The 19581-nt window shown below is 43.7% G+C and overlaps 1 protein-coding gene across 1 annotated transcript; it reads right to left on the reverse strand.

Moving 5' to 3' along the window:
• Nucleotides 1-19: 19 nt before the first annotated feature.
• STOX1 (storkhead box 1) lies at nucleotides 20-5393 on the reverse strand. Its single transcript, XM_039386730.1, has 3 exons — nucleotides 5348-5393; nucleotides 1458-3774; nucleotides 20-370 (listed from the first exon to the last, which is right to left on the reverse strand). The coding sequence occupies exons 1-3, from the start codon at nucleotides 5391-5393 to the stop codon at nucleotides 331-333; spliced, it is 2403 nt and encodes an 800-aa protein (XP_039242664.1). The 3' UTR covers nucleotides 20-330.
• Between the last annotated feature and the right edge of the window lie 14188 nt (nucleotides 5394-19581).

The following is a 19581-nucleotide window of genomic DNA, read 5'->3' on the forward strand; positions in this document are numbered from 1 at the left end:
ACCCTTTCCAGGTCAGTTGTGTGGTCTGAATGAAGGATGCCAGTTCTCATTTTTATTATCGCAGGGACACAAAGAACAATTAAAGGCGAGTGCAAATGAAATACACACGAGCTCTCCAAATACTGCTGTCAAAAGTCTGAACTAACAGCTTTGATTTAGAGACTGATGTGACTGACTGCATTTACAGGATGGTTACCTTGTTACAGAGGGAAACTTTACAAAGCTCATTAAAAAAGAATCAGGTATTCATGACCAGGGTTAGATATAGGGGGGAATTTTGTTGCAACCGTCCTTCCGCTTGTCCTCCTCTTCACGTTATTATTTATGCTTTCAGAATTTTGCAGGAAGCTTCATCTTCTTTTCAGTCCATCTAAAATAATAGAATTATTAGAGGTCAGACCACATTCCAGGAACTGAGTTGGCCTAGCTTCTGGTGCCACAGGTGGCATCAGTACAAACAGTAAAAATGACCCTCTGAAATATATTTTCATAAAGATTTCAAGTTTTACTCATGTATTACTCGTGTCCAAGTAATATACAGGGAGTGTGTTTGAAAGACTGGACAGCCAAAAGCTGCTTAAGGGAAAATTTAAAAATCAACAGAATTTCCTTAGAAACTCTAGCATATGATTTGTTTCTTCAAATACTGGCTTTTTAAGGTGACAGTACACATCTAATGAAGACTCAAATGGTTTAAATAAATACCAGTCATTAAGGATATTAATATGTGTTGCTATTAAAAAAATTGATGTGATTTTTGCCCTCAGCAGTTTTTAACATATGTTCTAGCCAACTTAGTTAACAGTTTTGTAGGCCTTCTCCACATACAACTCTATAAGAAATTGTTTCATACCAACTTGCTTTCCATTAAGGGATTTTTCAAGCACAGTTACAGGCAAAATGTACACTGTGAAAGGAAGCAGAAGCTTGTAGCTCAGGCAGTGTACACGTTCTTCTGTCAATTGTGAGCAAGTCAAATGGTGTTTTCTACTTTAAATTTGGATTAGACACCTCTCTCTATACAGCACCTTTTATTCTTCATCTACAGCTGCAGAAACTGTAACAGTATCTGCAGTGTAATATGGCAACATCTGTGTGAGCTGAACCTGCCTTCTAGCAGGAGTTTATCAAACACTGTGTTTAGCACCGAGTTTATCAAACACTATGTTTCTTAACGTCTCTGCCCTTGGCCATCTCCACCTGCAAGGCAGAGCTCATACTGTTTTCTTGCCTCATGCAAAGTATAAACAGCAGCATTTGTCTAACTGATTTAGGGAGAATGTCCTTGTAAAAAACTGTACAGTTTGAGTATTTCTGGGTCATAACACTGAAGTTATCAAAGATAATAATTATTTTGGTTTTGGGGAAGGGGGGTTTATGATTTACAGCAATATTTCTGCCTAAATCTGATGGCCAATTTGAAGATAAACTAAACTTAGTTACATGTGTTTTCTTACCTTGGGGAGTCAATTCCACTGTCTCCTGTAATGCTGGGGCTTTCTGTCCCTTCTGAGTGTTTCTGTCCTGAGATCACAGAACATGTGTTCTTAAAAACCAGCTCTTCTTTTCCCAGAGGGTTTCCCGTTTCTTTGCTCTGGGAGCCCAAAGCACAGCATGTCACTCCTCCTCCTCCTCCCACCTCAGGGGGGAAGTTGTGCCCGGTGTCAGCATCTGAGTGAGCCTCGGCAGCGAGGCAGGAACCTGCCACAGCTGGGGCCTTCCCACCCTCAGGAAGGCCTGTTCCTTCAGCCTTTCTGTGACCTCTCGGAAGAACCTGACTGCACAACCAGCTTTCTTCTGTGAAGTCTGGTTTGGGGTGCTCTTTGAAGCCATCTGTTGACTCTGCAAAGCTACCGCTTCCCTTACATCCATGCTCTCCGGAGTCACACTTATTAACAGTTGTGTTGTACTGGGCGGGACAGTTACTAACCTTCCAGGATTTTAGGGACGCAGCTGCACTCCAGTCTCTTGTGTCTGGAAAGGCATGGCCAGGAGGCAGGGGATGATATGGCTCACGGCCCTCAGAACTGTCATCCAGACATAACAGGTTACAGGTGTCCCCATCGGGTGTCCCCATTTGGTTCTGAAGGAGGCAGTTGTCAGTAAATCCCTCACTTTCCAGATTCATTGCCCCGTGATGGCTGGCACAGTCATAGTTAAATATAAACTCACTCTTTTTATCAGTCTTTTTTCTGTATTTCACACCATTTTTTTTGACCAGGTTAACATTGGCTGTATAATTTGAAAGATGGACATTTTTAAATTCATTTGCTGTTTGATCTAATAACTCACCTACTGTGTCAGCTTTGCCTCTGCAACGCTCATCTTTCAGACAGAATGAAAGCTTTGTGACTTCTTTGCACACACCACCATGTTCAGTGTAGAAGCAAGGGGACTTTTTAATATCCCCGGGACATTTTTTTAACGTTCTTCCATAGGTGTTTTCTTCAGAACTATTACTCTCCAGAAAGTGTTTATTTTTATTGTCTATTTGCAGATTACTGCCTTGCAGACAGCTACAGTTTTCACTCAAGCTCTCTTTCTGGAGTTGGAGGCAGGACCTGTGAGCCTGGGGTGGGTGGTTTTGCTTAGCTCTGTCAGCCAGCTGCCCAGTTTTGTAGCCAGGGGGTTTCCAGGAGGCTGAGGGCTGTGGCCTGTGTGAAGCCCTTCCTTGCCCCCTTGCCTGGCTCTTCGGGTGACTGTTGACACCTCGGTACCCCCGCGCGTGGAAGCTGCGTCTCCACGGCAGAGCCGGGAAAGGATTCGTAATCTGCTTTTTATAGAACACAGGGGACTGCACTGCTGCAGCAGGGGGCTCTTGGTTTCTGACAGACGGTGAAAGGCTCTCTTCCACTTGCACATTTGGGGATGTCAGCTCCTGTATGGGGGATTTCCTGCTGCTTCTGCTGATCTGCTTCTCTTTCTTTGATTTGGTTTTCCTGGTGCGTTTTGCTGTTTTACTCTGTGCCTTTTGAATACAATCCTTTGAAAGATGGTTTTGCCTGACTACTGACACTTCAGCTGAGGTACCATTGCTGATGTATTTTTTCTCTTTCCTGATGTATTTTTTCTGCTCCTCGAGCTTCTGCATTAATATTGTGTGTTTAATCAAATTATCAACGGTAAGAGTAGGGTTAATACGCTTGATGATTTCATGTTCTATATCACGTGGAATATTGTCCAAGTCATCTTCATCCCTGACTGGCCACTCCCTGGGAGGAAACTGGGCTGAAAAAGTGGAGTACTCCTTCTTGTGTTTTTCTTTTTTGGAAAAACTTCTCCAGAAAAGGCCAAGGCCAAACCTTTTGCTTTTTGGTTTTGCTTTCACAGATGTCAGGGATTTGATGGTGTCCCAGGAATGATTTTCAGCAGATGTGCAGATCTCTTGAGTTTCAATTGAAGGCTTCAATTCACTGCAGTCTTTCTTTCCCTCTCCCTTAGGTTCATGGTTCACTAGCTGCCAATGTCTTTGTTCACAGAGCATATTTTGGACAGGGAAACAATGGCAGGATCTGTAGCAGGATGCTGTAGGAATGTTTTCTTTCACTAGGTTTGCACAGTGCTTAATGTTTACCAGGTAAGTGATGGAAGGTGATGAACAGCAACACCTGTCCTCCAACAGGACCCTTCTGTTGTCTTCTGTGGTCTTATTGGTGATAAAGTATGTGTTGGGCGTCACAATGAAGTATCCTTCTCCCGTATGATAGATCTTCCTTTCCTTAATTAGAGTGCCAAGGATATTATATAAGATACTGTGGGAGGGAACTGCAATGCCTACAACGAAAAGACAGATATTTCAAAGCAGAAATAAGCTTTCAAATAAAACAGGTGCTGGCCAAAAAATAACTTACATACAACAGACCTGGAAGGAACTGCACATGAAATACCCAAAGCCTTTAGGGAAAGGTCAGCTGTGTTTCTGGCTGTCACTGCAGCACTGCTGGGAGAGAGCTCAATATGTTCTCCTCAAATAAGCAAGGGTGTTCTCTTTGTGTCTGTCAGGGTATGATATTTATGAGAGAGACCTTCTGCCAGGTGCAGAGCAAACAATGTCTTGTTCAAAGCATTTCCATCCTGGCATGTTATTTAACAATTACTTTTACCACTTTCTGAAGCTGCTGGTATAATTTGGTCAGATGACAATTTATTACCTCACTGAGACTGGTCTCAGCTACTGGTTTTCCATCAGGTGTCACAGTCTCAGAGTCCTTAGTCTAGTCACAGCTGATCTCCTGCCACGGGAATAAAAACTTCCAGCAAGGTGAAAATACAGCAAGAAACACATTGAGTCCCTACAAACTTTGAGAGTGCTACCGCTGGGTGACCTAAAAATGCTACCTTGTGCTTGTCTCAGTGCACATGTGGACTACATCATGTTCCTGGCAGGGGTCTGGGCCAATCTGTGGGGTTGCATTGACATTTTTCCCGCTGGTATGAATGCCTAGCAGATCAGCCTGTAACATTTACAGAGTTGTAAGGTTAAGAGGGCTCAAAAGAAGCAGCTCAGTATCTAACAAAGGAGCCTCCTGAGAGGGCCATACTGAGCCTTTACGAAGTCTCACATGCAATAACACTTCAGTATTGCAGACCTAAGGGAAACTAAACATTTTTCAGATTTAAAGAAAATGGAGCATTTAAGGGAAGTGGCTGCTACCCCATCAGAAGAAAAGGACCAAAGCTCATGCTGCCATTGTCTGTATCTGTCTCGCAACCTCAAATCCAATGTCTCCATTCAGGGAAGGCTGTTTCAGAATAATATTTAAAACAAAGCATTAAGCAAAAGCCAGCTTGATAACTGAAGGAAGAAAAAAAAATCTGAAAATCACACAAGTCTAAAATGATTGTTGCAGCTCAATAGTGCACACGTGCTAACAACATGAATATTAGATATCACTCCCTCCTGACTTTGAAATCAAATCCGAAATAGTGAAAGCAAGAATTAGATCACTGGCAACATTGATAAGCAGTGTGGGAAAAGGCCCAGCAGCACCCTACAAGTGTCTATCAAGTTCTTATTAAAAACTGGTGTTTAGTGTCCATAGCTAAATAACCATTGTTGCACCTCAAATGGTCTCCCAGGTTTGTTGGAAATACATAAAAGCTGCATCCCTTAGATCTGCGCACGGAGCAGTCTAAAGGATTTCTGTAAGTTTTGTCTCATAGGCCCGAGGGACCATCACCAGAATTCCAGGCTCATTGAAGCTCCTTCGGATCTGTCCTTTTCCAGCTCAAAAAGCCCCTGCAGAATCCCCTTCCCCCTTCCCTACACAAATCACCTGATGACAACCATCTTCCTGCTTTCTCTGTAGCCTTAGGAAGGCCTCGCTTGCACGTGTGTGCAACGTACCTGTCAGCAGTCCAGGAACTGGTTTAAAGCTGTTTAAAACTGACATGGTTTAAATCCACCACCGTTCCCTTTCAGCTCCCAGCTCCTGCAGAATCCATTAACCAAGGGCAATCCAGGCAGCTCACAGCATTCAGGTGTTGTTATCCTTCAGCTTGCTCTGCCTGTCTATTCAAACTCTGCTCATTCCCCGGACACCTAAAACCCAACAATGCCCTTTTGGAGCACTTATCAGTCACAGTCATCTGTAATATGAGTGTTGGGTAACAAAGCTCAGGCACAGAAAAGCCTCTGGGTATTCTTGACGAGCACAAAGTGATTTTTTGTTCCATCTCTGTAATGTGAGCGTTACCGTTTTTCACTGAGTTGTTTAACAGTTGCAGAATTTTTGCATCTTCTGTCTCTTAAGAAAATTACATACAAGGCAAGTTTTATCTGGGTGAAAACCAGGCCAGATCTGGGGAAATGAACAGAGAGGCATTTATTACAACAGCACTCAATTTACTTCTTAAAAGTTCAGATAAGCTATTTACAGGAAAATAAAGGGCTAGGAGTAAATCCATTCCTGGAAAAAAACCCAAATGCAAATCAAGAAAAAAAAAAGGTCTGTTGAGGCAGAGAAGACACAGCATGTGGAAATAGAGGACTGTGTTTTCTGTACTGTAGCTGGACAAATCTATCTTGGAATTGATTATACAGAAGATGCCACAGATCCTGTGCCTCTCTGCATGAGAGCCCTGGCATGTTTGATGTAGTTCGCTTTTTGTAGAATTGCACCAGGAAAACCATAAGCAAGCCCAGTTCTGCTACAACTGCAAGGCTTCTGCTTTTCTAAAGAATAGGGCATGTCATAGTCACATTTTATAGCAAAAATCACATGTTAGAGTTAAACAGTTTTAAGGAACAAAATGTTAATAAGAACATCATAGAAAGTTGGGAACTGTAGCAAAACCCTTTTCAGACATTAATGAAGATTTTACAAGATGTAACCTTATTAAAGAATAAAATTTCTATGTAAATTATAAAGACAGTTAAGATTAAAACATTTTCAATTGTAAATATATAACAGAGAAACTATTTTGGCATGAATGCTGTGTACTAGATCCTGTTTTTCAGAAACATTCTTTTACTGAAGCAAAGAGTAAATAGTTCAATTGCATCGGAACTGTCAAATATTGTACCACGTTTAATCTGTTACTGAAACCAACACAAGCTCTCAGGAACAGGCAAACAATGTCTGCTGTTCGGTTATTTTGTACAACTCTCAAAGAGAGAAACAAAACAGTTCAGTGTTAGTTCGGATCACCAACACTTCTTCCAGCTGACATCAAAGCAGAAGCTACAAACACATCAAAATGTCAGATTTCTGTCCCTACTGATTTCTGCAAGAGCAAACACTCCTAAATCAGCACAGTTAGGCAAACAATGCCCTCCATTTGGTCTCGGTTCCTGGTTCTTACAGTTCCCAACTTTCCGTGATGTCCTTATTAACTTTCTATTCCTTAAAATTCAGAGGATGATGCCAGGCAACCCGATAAAAAATAACCCAAACAAAAACCAATCACTTTTTCTGCCTTCCCAACAGCACCCAGTTTAGTCACAACTGCCAATGTCAGGAACTTTTGAAGATACGACCTATAAGTGCTTTCTGAGATTCCTAGCCAAGAGCCATTGAATCCTTACTCTAATCTTAGGGCTGATGGCCCCCTCAGCCATAATTCCTTTCACCAGTGACTATAAACCCCACAAGCAGGTATGATGAAAACAGAGCAAGATTCAGGGAGAAAGGCAAGAGCTCTCTCCTGCCACCTCTGTTCAGGTGCCCGATAGGAACAAGTTACACAGCAGACACCAGCATGTTCAGGGTGGTGCCGTTTTCCTTAAACCAGCACAGTGGGAAACGAGCCAAACCCTACGGACAAGTCTGCCTTTGGGGCACCAACTGCACAACTGGCAGGGAAATTCAGCTGTGAGCAACAGCCTGATAATTATTTCTGATGTACTTCGGCATGCTGAGAGCTTCTAGGTCAATTCACAGATGGCACTGAACAGAAGCAGCACAGCTGATGGCAGGGAAGGTCATCTTTAACCATTTCAGCGTTCGGTGTCAGGCTTGATCATAAAAGACAGATGGATCCAAAAGCTTCGTTGCAAGGAGATACAAATAACTCAAAATTAAACAGTCCCAAGCAAGTTGCAAAATCGTGAATGACCACCATGGGGCCAAACAACAGAACAGGAATAAAGAAGTCACTGGCAACGTCTCTGGCTCCATTAACTGTCCTTAGTTGCTGCCATGCACTCCTACAGGAATTTGACATCTTTTCCACTTGGCCTGGTCCAAAAAAATCCCCTTCACAACCCTGGCATCACTCCACTAACACAGCTCTGCCTTTTCCTTGCTCCCAGCTGTGTCTTCTCTTCTGCAATAAATCTCAGACATCCCAATAGCTCTTTAATGTCCCAGCCTCCATTCCAAGCAGCGAGCAGTGCTGGGGGTTGGTTGGGTGCTTACCTATACAGTGAGGGACTCACTACATAAACATCAGGACTAAGCTGTGCATTCCTGTGCCTGTAGAGCTAAAGGTCAGCTCCAACTGCTCAGTATTCCCAGGGCTTCCTCCTTTGCCTGGAAATGTGCCGTCACATAAGAGGCAGCCACGAAAAGTATACAATATCAAGCTACAGTCTTAGCAGTAAGATAAACCTATGGCCATGTTCCCCCTCCCTAGAATGGACCAAAATTCACTTTGCACACTCCCTGTCTTCAGTTCACATCTACCCCAGCTAATGGAAGTCACACACTAGTCTTTCAGAGGAACAGCACCCACAGAGCTGCTCAAAAGAGGACAGGACTCCCTGCAGAGGGTTTCCAGCAAATCGTGAGAGCTATTGTGTGCAACTCACTCCCAGGCAACACCAGCCCAAACCTCACCCTCTGCAGAAGCAGCTGCCAGAGAACTTGCACAGTTTTAGCTTCTCTTGGACCCAGCCCCTGGCCTGGAGTGAGGGCAGGAGCTCTGATCTTGTTACAGGACAAATCCCACTGCGGGGAGGGTTTTCATTCAGCTGAGAACAAAGCTTTAATGGTGTACGGGCAACTTCACACCTGCCTGGGAGCTCAGGATATTGATGGATGTGCTCGGCCACTTTTCCTTCCACTCTCCCTGAGTGGATATCCAGCTTTAAAGATGTTCCCTATGCTAGAAAATAAGTTTCTGTACCCTTTCATTAGGCTGGAATTTATGGTCCAGAGGGAAAAAACCAAACCAAAACGAAGAACCAGTTTAGAAATGAAAACCAGCATCTTTACCACCATTAGAGATCTCAGAGGAGTTGTTTGGACACTGCAGATTAAACAGCCCTAGCCTGGACTCCAGGACTTAAGTCCACAGTTCCCAAACCTTTTTCCATGAAAGCCAACAGGCATCCCTTGGAACAGGAGAGGTTCAGGCTGGCGTAAGGAAATCCTCTGCACCTTTAAGGGCAGCACAACTATGCAGCAAATTTTCCAAGCTGTGAGGGAACAAAGCCCAGAGCAACCTGCCCTGACCCCAAAGCTGACCCTGATTTGAGCAGGAGGTGGGATAGGCTCCCAGGAATAAAGGAGTCATCTGGTTTTGTTGGACATGGGTACCTGTGCCTCTCACAGCGCCTCTCCCCTCCCACCTCAGCCACCCTGCTTTCAGTAACTCAAAGCAAGGGCACTTTTGATGAGCTGGGGTTTTGATGAGGTTCCCTGGGGTTACACCAAATTAAAGTAAAGGTTGCACTTACCTCATGCCATGCAAAACAGCATCCATATGGGAAAACTATTGGGGTTTTTTCAACTCTTAAATAAATAGCTACTGTATTCATAATTTTTTTTTCCCATGACTGAACTCCACATGCATGTGCTCATTGTCAAAGCTGGTGCTCTCCACAGTGGTGGAGTGGACATGTCCTAAAGCAAGATAAACTACACAAAAAGCTAAAACTAGCCTTGAAATGAAGTCTCTGATTCTGAAACTGTATCAAAGGCCGCAGCAAAAGCACCACTAATTAATCCAATTTATTTCATTAACTACATAATATTAATGCAAACTGTTGTCTTTTCTGACTTAAACAGAGAAAAAATTAGCCCTGTTTAAATTACCCTCACCCTAAAAGAGCATTAAGGCAGTTAAGATCTGCCTTTCAGGATTCAAGGTGCAAGGATTCAAAACACTGAGGATATAGCACAGTTCAGCCTATTTTCTTGCATTTTTTCTCACTTGAAAGAAAACAGCAAAAGCTTTTACTACTGAAAATCTTCAGCCCTGAGAAATACACAGTACACATCACGTTCTTCACAACTAATCTGGTTAGAGAGTATTTTTAGAAAAAAATCAAGAGTAAATCGAACTGAATGGAGCTTATTACAAAAAAAATTATACACTTTTGTTCAGTGGTACTTGTAAACAGACTACTTGCTGGAGTATGAAAAAACCCTGCATGCACAAATGCTTTTAGAGATTCCCTTTCAGGGAATTCAGTCTGAGCAGATCTGTTAAACACACCAGGATTTTGTAGAATGTCACAGCCCCTTGTACCTTGCTGCTGTGAGTTCAATCAGCAGTTTGAATAGAACACTTAGGGCAAGTGCAACAAATATTCTACTAAGAAAGGGCTTTTATAATACAGGATCAATAACTTAGGAAGAATTTTATATGGAAATGCATTAAATGTGCAGGGGTATCATCACATCTGAAGTAACTGGTAAGGGCTGAATGCCAGCTAAAATTAGGCACTAAACATTACAAAATAATATAAGTTTTACATAGTCATTACATAGATAGAATTAAATAATTAAGCAAATGATAGATAGATAAAAAGGTCTTTCAAAGAGCACAACTGTTTTCTTCCTTTTTTCCTCCTGAAAATACATCAACAGAGTCGCCACTGGAACTGTGATAACCAGGAAAACCCAATCACAACAGAATATGCAACTTAGCAAGTTCTGAATCAGGTACCTTACGGAAAATAACCTGAAGAGTAATGTTTGAGGATAAAACAAAAACTCAAACTGTTCTTCTGTGTTTGGCAGCCTACACACAGCAGTGTAAAACAAAGCACCGTTTTAGGTCATCCACTCTTTTCAGGCCTGATAAAAATAAAAAGACACAGAATTCTAAATAATCCCAAACAGTCCAGTGTGAAGCATGACCACATGCTGCGAGTTACACTTCACGGAAGCCAGAACCATTGAAGTACAAAATTATTCTCCTTTGACTTGCAAGCCTACATCCCCGTTTGTGGGACAGGATGAAAGACACTGGAAGAAAGGGACTCCAAAAGAAAGGAATCCCGTGGGGCACATCCCCAGCCTCATTAGGATTGTGTGTTCCTGCGTGTGACCACAGTGCCTGACAAACAACATCCACTCCAGAGTCCTGACCTTTTGTAGGCCCAACAGAAACCAGCTACTCACAAGGCCATCACTTCTGCTGCTGCCGTACAGCAGAACCATGCTGATCCCGACATTAACTGCTGTGAACAAATTTGAACTACCGAAGTGAAAACAAATCTGTCCTAAGAGCTAGTCGGGTCCCCTTTGTGAAGGAATTTGTGTCTCATTTTAAGCAGCGTTGAGAATTGCCTAGAAGTAGGAAATGCTCAAGTACTCAGTTGCAGGTGAACTCCAGGTGTACCTGACACAGGTGGCCCTTCAGAACTGTTGCTGGAAGCTGGCACAAACGTGCAGAGCAGCTCAGCATGAGAGACCTCCCCAGCCGTGCCCGCAGAGCTCACACTGTAATTACACCTGGAGTCATCATGCAGGAACAAAGAGAACTGCCCAAAACTGCCCCTCCCGCCTTGAAAGGGAATTACAGCCCATAAATGCAATGGCAGTTTTGCTCCTTGCTCCTCAAGCTGAACCTCCTCAGGAGATTCAATGCCACCCCTCTCCTAACAGGGGGATTCTGTCTGAATATCAAATCAACATTAAACCCCCCCAAAATCAAGGCGCTTCAGGGACTCACTCTGCCCATTTTTTAGCTGCTTCTCTGAGCACTTCTCCTAAGTTCTGTGGGATACTCACACAGAGAAAAGAGAAGTGAGGAGCCAGACCTGTCAGATCACTCTGCCAAATGCACAAAACAATTCCTCATCTGATCTCATTCCAGTTCGATCCATACCTCTAGCAAAAACGGATAAAACTTGGCACTTCACAGGAAACTGCTGTCCTTCCATTGTCACCCTTCAATAGGATATTTTCCAAGTGGATAAATTTCCAACCTGTGGCCTTGGCCTAAGTGGAAAGGGCAGGGCTTTCTTAGCTTTCCTTGTGAATAATTTTTAGCCCTGCAACAGAGATGCTGAACTGTCAGCAAATTCAGCCCCTAAAGGCTAAGCAAAAATGTTTCATTTCGATATTTTCTCTTCTGCTCGATAGGAACCACAAAAAGGGAGTCAGGCCGTTCAGGAACAAGGAAAATGCTGCTGTCACAAGAGAAGGCAGGCTGGGATCAATCACCATCACGAGCTGGTGATGACTAAGGACAACAAGCAAGCAGCTACTGAGATGCATTCCCCTGGACTATCGGTTTCTCTCGACAAAGGCTCTGGAGGTCAGTGCCCTCAAATCGCGTATTTGCAATAGTACCTAATCTCAGCTGAGAGTCCCCCGCTCCCCTCCCAGCACCTGCCCTGCATGGATCCCCCCAGGCTGGGCAGGAAAGGTAGGAGGGAGCAGTTTGCCCCTCGTTCGGTGAACAATTGACTGAACAACTCAGCTAAGCACAGGAGATGGTCCCACAGAGAGATATTAGCATTCTGACTGTCTGCTCTGTTACCAGATCAAGAGGAAAAGTGTTTTAAATGAGGCCCTGCCTCACCCTCTGAGGGAGATCTTAATTGCTGTGATTTTCTCTTCCCCCCCCCATCTCCCCAGGAGAACATAAAAGCTCCTACCCAGTCCTGGGTGTGCCACGCCCTCCATGAGATTACTATCAGAAGGGAAGAGAAAGACATTTTGGATTTTATCTGGGAATAAATACAGCAGGGCAGTTTGTGTTATTTATAAACTTTTAGGACTGAATTTTCCCTTCATTTGATTAAAGTTCTGGTGCCCAAAATCAGTGACAGTGTAGTCTATTCTATAAAGTCAGGATGTCCCATGTCCCAGTGTGTTTCTCTAGAACAAACCTCCTTTGAACTGCTGGGATAAAGAGTAACACAACGATCTGTGGGACCACGGTGTCTTTTGATGAGGAGCCATAGCCAGGAAAGCTCTTTGAGATACAGCAGTGAGGAGTTCTCATTACTGCAAACGGTAACATGAGAGCAGGTAGATTAAAAATAGTGTCACATACCTCTCTGTGTAAGCTAAAAACAGCAAATGTAATACCACTGACTTCATTTTTAAATATTGTCAATTCCTTTAAAAAAACCCCAAACCCAACAAAACATTGTCCCTTACATTTCAGTTGTTTAGTTGTATTTTCTAGAGCAAAATATATATAAGAAATGGGAGAAAAGTCATCCAGAGAAGAAAACGGCCATTATGGTAACTTTTGGAAGAGAACACACAGAATGCATCCATTTTAATCAGAAAATTACCTAAATAAAGACATGCAAATTGAAAATTCGTTTCAGTTAGGCTTCCAGAAAGGGAAGTAAACTCATGAAAACATGGCTTCAACATCGATTGTCTGAAAAAGTGGAATTCCCAGAGAGAAGCGAGAGAACTCTAACTCTGGGTGTAACTGCAGCAAGAGGCAGGATGATAGGGGAAATAACCTAATTAATCTCCCAAAGTAATTTACATTTGTATCCAACCAGCCATGCTATGCAGCAGAAAAAAGGTTACTAGGAAGCAAGGAGGTAAACCCCAAAGGAATTAAGCTCTCTAAATCATCCCCAGGGAACCAGCAATAACGCATCACTTTTCATCAGTGATACAAAAGTTAACTAGAGCAAGAGAGAATCATTCCCAATGTACCTAGAGATGTTGCTGCTTTTTAGATGAGACCAGTAAGTAAAACACTGTTCTTCCTTAAAATACCTCTTTTGGAATGAGTTGAGGTCAGCAGGCTCCTTTGTGATCAGGGAAGATGAGCTCCAGCTGGAGCAGATGTTACCAGTTTGGTGAAGTTATCAGAGTGCCCAAGAAATGAGACTGAATGAAGAGATCAATTTTCTAGTCAGAAGATGGGGCTGCAACAGGGAGTGGCTATTCTATACAAATTATTGGGAAAGAAGGGTAAATACCAGAAAGAGGAAAAAAAAACAACTTACGTGATTTAAGCTCAACCAGGTAAGAGAAACATACAGAGGCTGAGCTGGCCAAGGACAACACAGGCTAGACATCAGAAATTTTCCTGTTAAAGTTTTTGAAACAGATCATTGCTCAGGTTTTCAAAAAATTGATAATTTTTTTTGCTTTGAGAAAGAATTAAAAACTGCTAAAGCTCGGTCAGACAGGAGACACGTCCCGGGATGCTGCGCAGGACCAAGGGTTAAATTCAAGGTTAATGACCCCAACATACCGAAATCTGCTCCCCCCCGACCGCAGCTGCAAACAGCAAAGGGATTTACTGACCAAAACCAGTGCCCTGAGGGACAACTGGAGAGTTGTGAGGCAGCAGTCAATATCAGGAGCAGAAATTTCATCTGCTCTGCTTCTGACCCACCGTTATTTTCATGCTGGTGGGTGTGTTCTGCATCCACATTTCAGAGGACTTTCGTGGCAAATTTGCATTAAGAGCACCCGATAATCCCGTTGTACTTTACCTATAGACCAAGCCCTTCATTGCAACCCGGCCCCATTAGGCTGCAGAGGTCACTAGAACAATTAATCGAATGTGAACTAACCGCAGGTAGCAAATTAAAATGATGCCTAAATATTCACCAGTGTGAACTACTTAAAATTACCAAAAAAACTTCTCTCGGTTGTTTGTCATTGTTGTTATAGACCTGTAACAGACCTGACAGATCTGAGTGCATGTTCTCTGTGTATCCCATGGACGTTAATACATTCAAATTAAGTGCTGCGGGAAGCAAGTCAGTGCTACACGTCATCTGCAAAATTCTCATCTTCTAAATTTCTGATGTGAATAGCTACATGTTTAAGGTAGCAACTAGAATGTGTCTGAGCTTAATTTCTTCTTTTCCACGTGATCTTCCATCCTTTTAACTTTTATAAATTTTTAGAAAAGATTTAACAGAGTACTTGATAGGGCTGGGTTTAGTTTTTCGGGGGGAGTATTTCCAGAGGAATTAGGACTCGAAGCAGGTGCTGAGTGCAGACGATCCCATCCGCATTAGGGGATCAGTGCCTTCCCTCCCGACACCGTCACCCACCCGCGGGGCTCGGGCCCTCCGCCTTTACCTTCTCCGGGAGCAGCAGCTCTGTGGCTCTTCCTCACAGGAATCTTTGTGCTGACACCATCCAGAACATCCAGCCCCAGAGTTTTTTCCTTTCATCTTTGCTTTCAAAACATCCACGAAGAATTAAACTAATTTAGTCTTCCCCTGGTTAGGAACTCACCTCCCCGTTCATTGCAGTGCCAGTCTCGGACGCGTTATATGCAGCTCCTTCCTCCAGGGAACACGACCCGCGGCCAAACACCGAAACCACGCAGCACACCTGCTTCTGCCACGCTTTCCCTAAATCCCGAGTGCCCCTTCTCGGGATGCAGTGCCTCACCGGGGCACCACTGGCTCCGCTTCAGACCCGGCCTGCCCCGGTGTCCGAGGCTGCGCCTCCGGACAAAGCTGTGCTGGCGATGCCCTGCTTGCTCCCGCTTTTTCCAGCAGCCCGGCTGCAGGAGTTGCGCCTGCCGGGATTTACACCGCTGGTCCCCAAATGTCACAGGCAGGAGCTCCCTGCCCTGAGAGGGGGGTTGGTACTTCAGCTGCTGCGGCAGCTCAGGCCACTCTGCTGGAACCAGCTCTGCGAGCACCGAGGGGCTCCCGTCGGGACGAGAACAGAGTCCCGCTGAAAGCAAGTAACTCCAGGGGCACTGGATGGCTCCAGCTAAGACTTCTCCGAGACAAAAGCCTCCCTCCCCTCTCGCCCAGAACCACGGCTCTTGCCCTGTCTCGGGTTACACTTAACGAAGCGCTGCGGAGCGGGCACAGGGGCACCGGTGCAGAGGCCCCGGCCACGCTTTAGCCCTGCCCTTTACGTTTTCCACAGCACTTGCAAAGCTCGTTCTGTGCTGCAGAGCATCCCCTCATTCACTGGGAAAAATCCCTCAGACAAGGTAAGCTCTGCTCTGCTTGCTTTAGAACCTGGGGATCACAGAGGGATTTTGTGTTCAATCCGGGGCGTTCTTTAGGGAATTTTTGTAGGTTCTTAAATTGCCTGTTGCATTAGAATAATTTTTTCCCCCAACCATCTTCATTGAAAATGAGACCTCAAGTGGATTCATTTTCCTTTACTTTAAAACACGTCAGGTAACAGAATGAATCCATTGCTCAGAACATCTGCACAGCCATCCCTTATCAATCCTACTTATTCTGACCCACTGCTACCCAAAGATCACACTACAAAGTATGGTTTTGTCCATGGATCACCATTTCTGTACATTATTGTATTACCCCCAAGTCCCCTTTTGTGCTGTCCATCATTACATGCCCAAATCAGAAGACTGAAAATGCTGACTGCACATTCTTTGCAAGCATCTTACTGGATCCCATAGATAGTCTGAAGACTTATAAATGTGCTGCCACCCATATGTGTCCCAGTACTAAAGATTATCTATTTTTCCTCTATATACAGTATATATAATGAAAACCACCCCCCCCCTCTCCTCCAAAGAAAAAAAAACAAAACAAAACAAAACCCACCAAAACCAAAAAAAGGTTATTAGCTTGATTTCAGTAAGGACATTAAGGCAGAAAAATCAGGTTCAGTATTGGTAAGCAGCTAATCCTCACTTTCATCTGTTTAAGTCACATTATATGTGGCTGCCTTATATCAGAGGAGATACTTGACAAGTATAACCTTTTCTCTATTTACAAATACTCTCAAGTTGCTTTTGGAAACCCTTCCCCAAGATTTTACTACTTATAACACAAATGTTCTAACAGTTACGTTTAATATTATGTACTTATTATTTTAACCCGCTTGAACAGTACTTTGGTAAAACAAGGCATCAGGAGACAAGATGAAAAGGCGAGTCTTTCATGGGAGGTGCAGTGTAACCCTCGTGAAACAGGCAGGAGTCTTTCCAGAGGGTTAAGAGAACCAAAATTCTGATTTCTTACTAGAGCCAAGCTGAAAGTGTTAACAACCCATCTCCCCACACAGCACACCCATTATACTTCCAAGGAAAGTTGCCTACAGCTCCTTTAACTGGTCCTCTGCACACATGCAGTGGATGTTTCACAGTCAGTGAGGTTGGTCTGCAATGACAGGTGTTTTTTGAGAGCAGCATTGCAAGGTACTTCCACCTCCAACTGCACAGTTCTACAACACTACAGGTGGCAGCAATTTCTGCTTTTCCAGATGCTGGATCTGCTGGCTGCCATCCAGCCCTGCTAAAAAGGGACCAAAAAGGAAGGCTGCCGTTCTCCAGCTGTTCCTGCTCCTTGCATGACAAAACAGGAATGGAACTGGATGATTTTGCATCAGGAAAATCAGAAAGATTTAAGCAGTACAGGGAAAAAACCCAACAAACAAATCCTCCTGTATACCACTAAAAAGGTTGCAAGCAAATAATAAAGCAAATTAATATTTGAAAAATATCTGCTGAAAAGCTGAGTGGAGGGAGTTCAGGCTGGAATTCTTTGCAGTTCTTCCTCCTCTCCCCTCTGCTGCTGCTCTCCCCAGCTGTTTGTTCCTAATGAAATGTGAAGGATGACTCAGTCAACAGGATCCTTTCACTAGTGCCCCTCACTAGACTGAGGGGAAAACAATCAGTTTTCCTGCCAAAACCCCTGGCTTTGGGAATCTGTCACCTCACTGCTCAAGCCATTTATCTGAATATTCAGAATCCCCTCACAGGGCTATCATTGCATCCTTGTCCCAAAAGATCACTACAACACTCCAGGATCTGGTAAGGCGAAAGACCCTGGAATGCATGAGAGAAGGGACTCAGAAGCACCACACAGATCACATCAAAAAGAAACGATCAGACCTCACCCCACTGGGACATGGCTTGCCAAAATCTGCACCAAAAAAAAAAATCAAACTGCAGGATGCAACAAACAAATCTACTCAGCACCACTGTGTGGCTATCCTTTTAGAGAGGGATAAAGAGAGCTGAACTGATACTTGGCTACATCCAACAGCTTGCAGGATCACTGAATTACTCCTGCAAGGGAACTTGGCCTGAATCCTCACACAACTTAGAACTCACCTGTTAGAGACAGCAATTCTAAACCAGCAGGATACAAGGAATCAAAAGCAGCATAAGACTGCAGTGTCACATTTTCAAGACAAATTCAGGCATCAGACACCTAGAAATTCAACAGCAACTTTCCTGAACACAGTTACAACACTACAAAACACACGATGTCAGGTGGTATTTGGTGTGTTCTGAAACTCTAAGCCTATACTCCGTCTTGTGATGCTGTGGATTATATAGTGGATGAATAAATAAGAGGGAAGTTGGTTTTAGTTGAAAGCAATGCATTTTGTTATTAGAGCTTTTTACTGTAACTATTTTTGTGCAATACATCAATGAAACACAGAATGCAGAAATGTAACAGTTTGGTGGGAAAACACTGGAAGTTTTGAGAGCTGAGTAGAAGTATTCATTATTTATGCCATTTTTCTTGTCACACTACACAGTAATATCCAAACCCCAGCTGAATTTCTACTTGACCCATTTCTGCTTTCTGGAAAATATCAGACTGTGCTACCTACATGTTTTGCAATCTACTGCTGGCTGGAAGACTCAATCACTCAAAATGAATAACATTAGCTTTTATATTTTTAAATATAAACTGAACTGAACAAATGCATCCAAGATAAGAACCTCACCTGGGTACACAAAAATTACAGAGGAGCAATAGAAAAACCACATTTTGTGCACATTTCTGGTAAAACTGTCAGTGGAAGTTAACTGTGTTACATAAGTCCAAACAGATATTCATACAGCACATTACTCAGTAGAAAGATGGACTGGAAACCATTCCTCTCTCTCAAAGCATTAAAGTTAAAACATTGAAAAAACAGTTATGTTAAAGGACTAGGCTTTATAATGTTAGACACAGAAACAATTGTAAGAGCTGTGGAAACCCGCAGCCACCAGACAGAAAATTCCAACTTCTCCATTCTTGACTTCAGGGCACCCCAGGCTGAGCCAGAGGACACCGGACAAGGCAAGAGCTGGGAAGTCACTGTGCAATCCAGAGGTCACTGAGCAGCAGCACCCAGGCACCAGGCACTGGGTGAGTCACAAAACACTGGGTGTGTTCAGCATGGTAGGACATGCAGCACTGCTGGCAGCAGCTCCACCTCCTGCGTGCAATCCTCACCCCCCACACAAACCTGGCAGAAATTCCCTGTTGGTCCACTTGCCACTGCTGCTGTGCAGCAATGGAACTACAGACTTGTGCCTTTTCACTGCCCCAGCAACAGCAAAGGGGCTCAGAGAGCCTCTTTTATTCTACATCAGTTGGCACGCACATGTATCACCTGGAGATTTCTTCCCAGCCTCAGCCACAGACATCCACTGGGCTGGGTATCACTTTGTAAGGCTTCAGCTCATTCATTTGCCCTTACTGGAGAAAACAGAGAAGGGAGGGAAATCATCTATAACCAGAGATCAGGCCCCATTTACAGGCCTGCTGCAGCAGGGCTTTCTCTACAGAATAAGGCAGGCCGGGATTTCCTCCTTTCTGCAGGGTATCTGTGAGTTTAAAAAGTCCAAACAAATGGGATGCTGAGGCAGAGTAAGACCCAGCTTAGGCTCACTTTTACCAGCCTTTTGCCATCAACTGGTACATAACAAAAGACCACAAGGTGGGAAGTGTGGACATGAAATGCAAAAACTTTGTAAGTCAAAGCTGACAAAAGATTGTTTCTCCAAACCCCCCTTAATGACACTTTACTCAACTTAAGACTGAGTTACATTTCTGGGAATATTACCAGGAAGTTGTAGCTAATGCACAGCATCAGTGTGGGTCATATACAGAACCTTGTGCTGTTTGGTCCAGCAGCTCACACAGGCTGTAGGGGTGCCTGTTCTTCCTCAGATTATTTGTGCTTCAGGAGACCGGTCAAGCTCTGCTTAGGTTGTAAAACTTTTCCTTTTTTTTTC

Source organism: Pipra filicauda, unplaced genomic scaffold (assembly GCF_003945595.2).
Source record: "Pipra filicauda isolate LSUMZ 115617 unplaced genomic scaffold, ASM394559v2 scaffold4_size7858003_pilon, whole genome shotgun sequence".
Classification (NCBI taxonomy): domain Eukaryota; kingdom Metazoa; phylum Chordata; class Aves; order Passeriformes; family Pipridae; genus Pipra; species Pipra filicauda.

Excerpts from the sequence above, each read along its gene's own strand:
- STOX1 (XM_039386730.1), bottom strand. The coding sequence starts at position 5,393 with ATGTCAGTTTTAAACAGCTTTAAACCAGTTCCTGGACTGCTGACAG. Across the intron at positions 3,775-5,347 it reads AGTTCCTGGACTGCTGACAG|GCATTGCAGTTCCCTCCCAC; the intron begins GTACGTTGCACA and ends TTTTCGTTGTAG. Across the intron at positions 371-1,457 it reads AGTGGAATTGACTCCCCAAG|ATGGACTGAAAAGAAGATGA; the intron begins GTAAGAAAACAC and ends CTATTATTTTAG.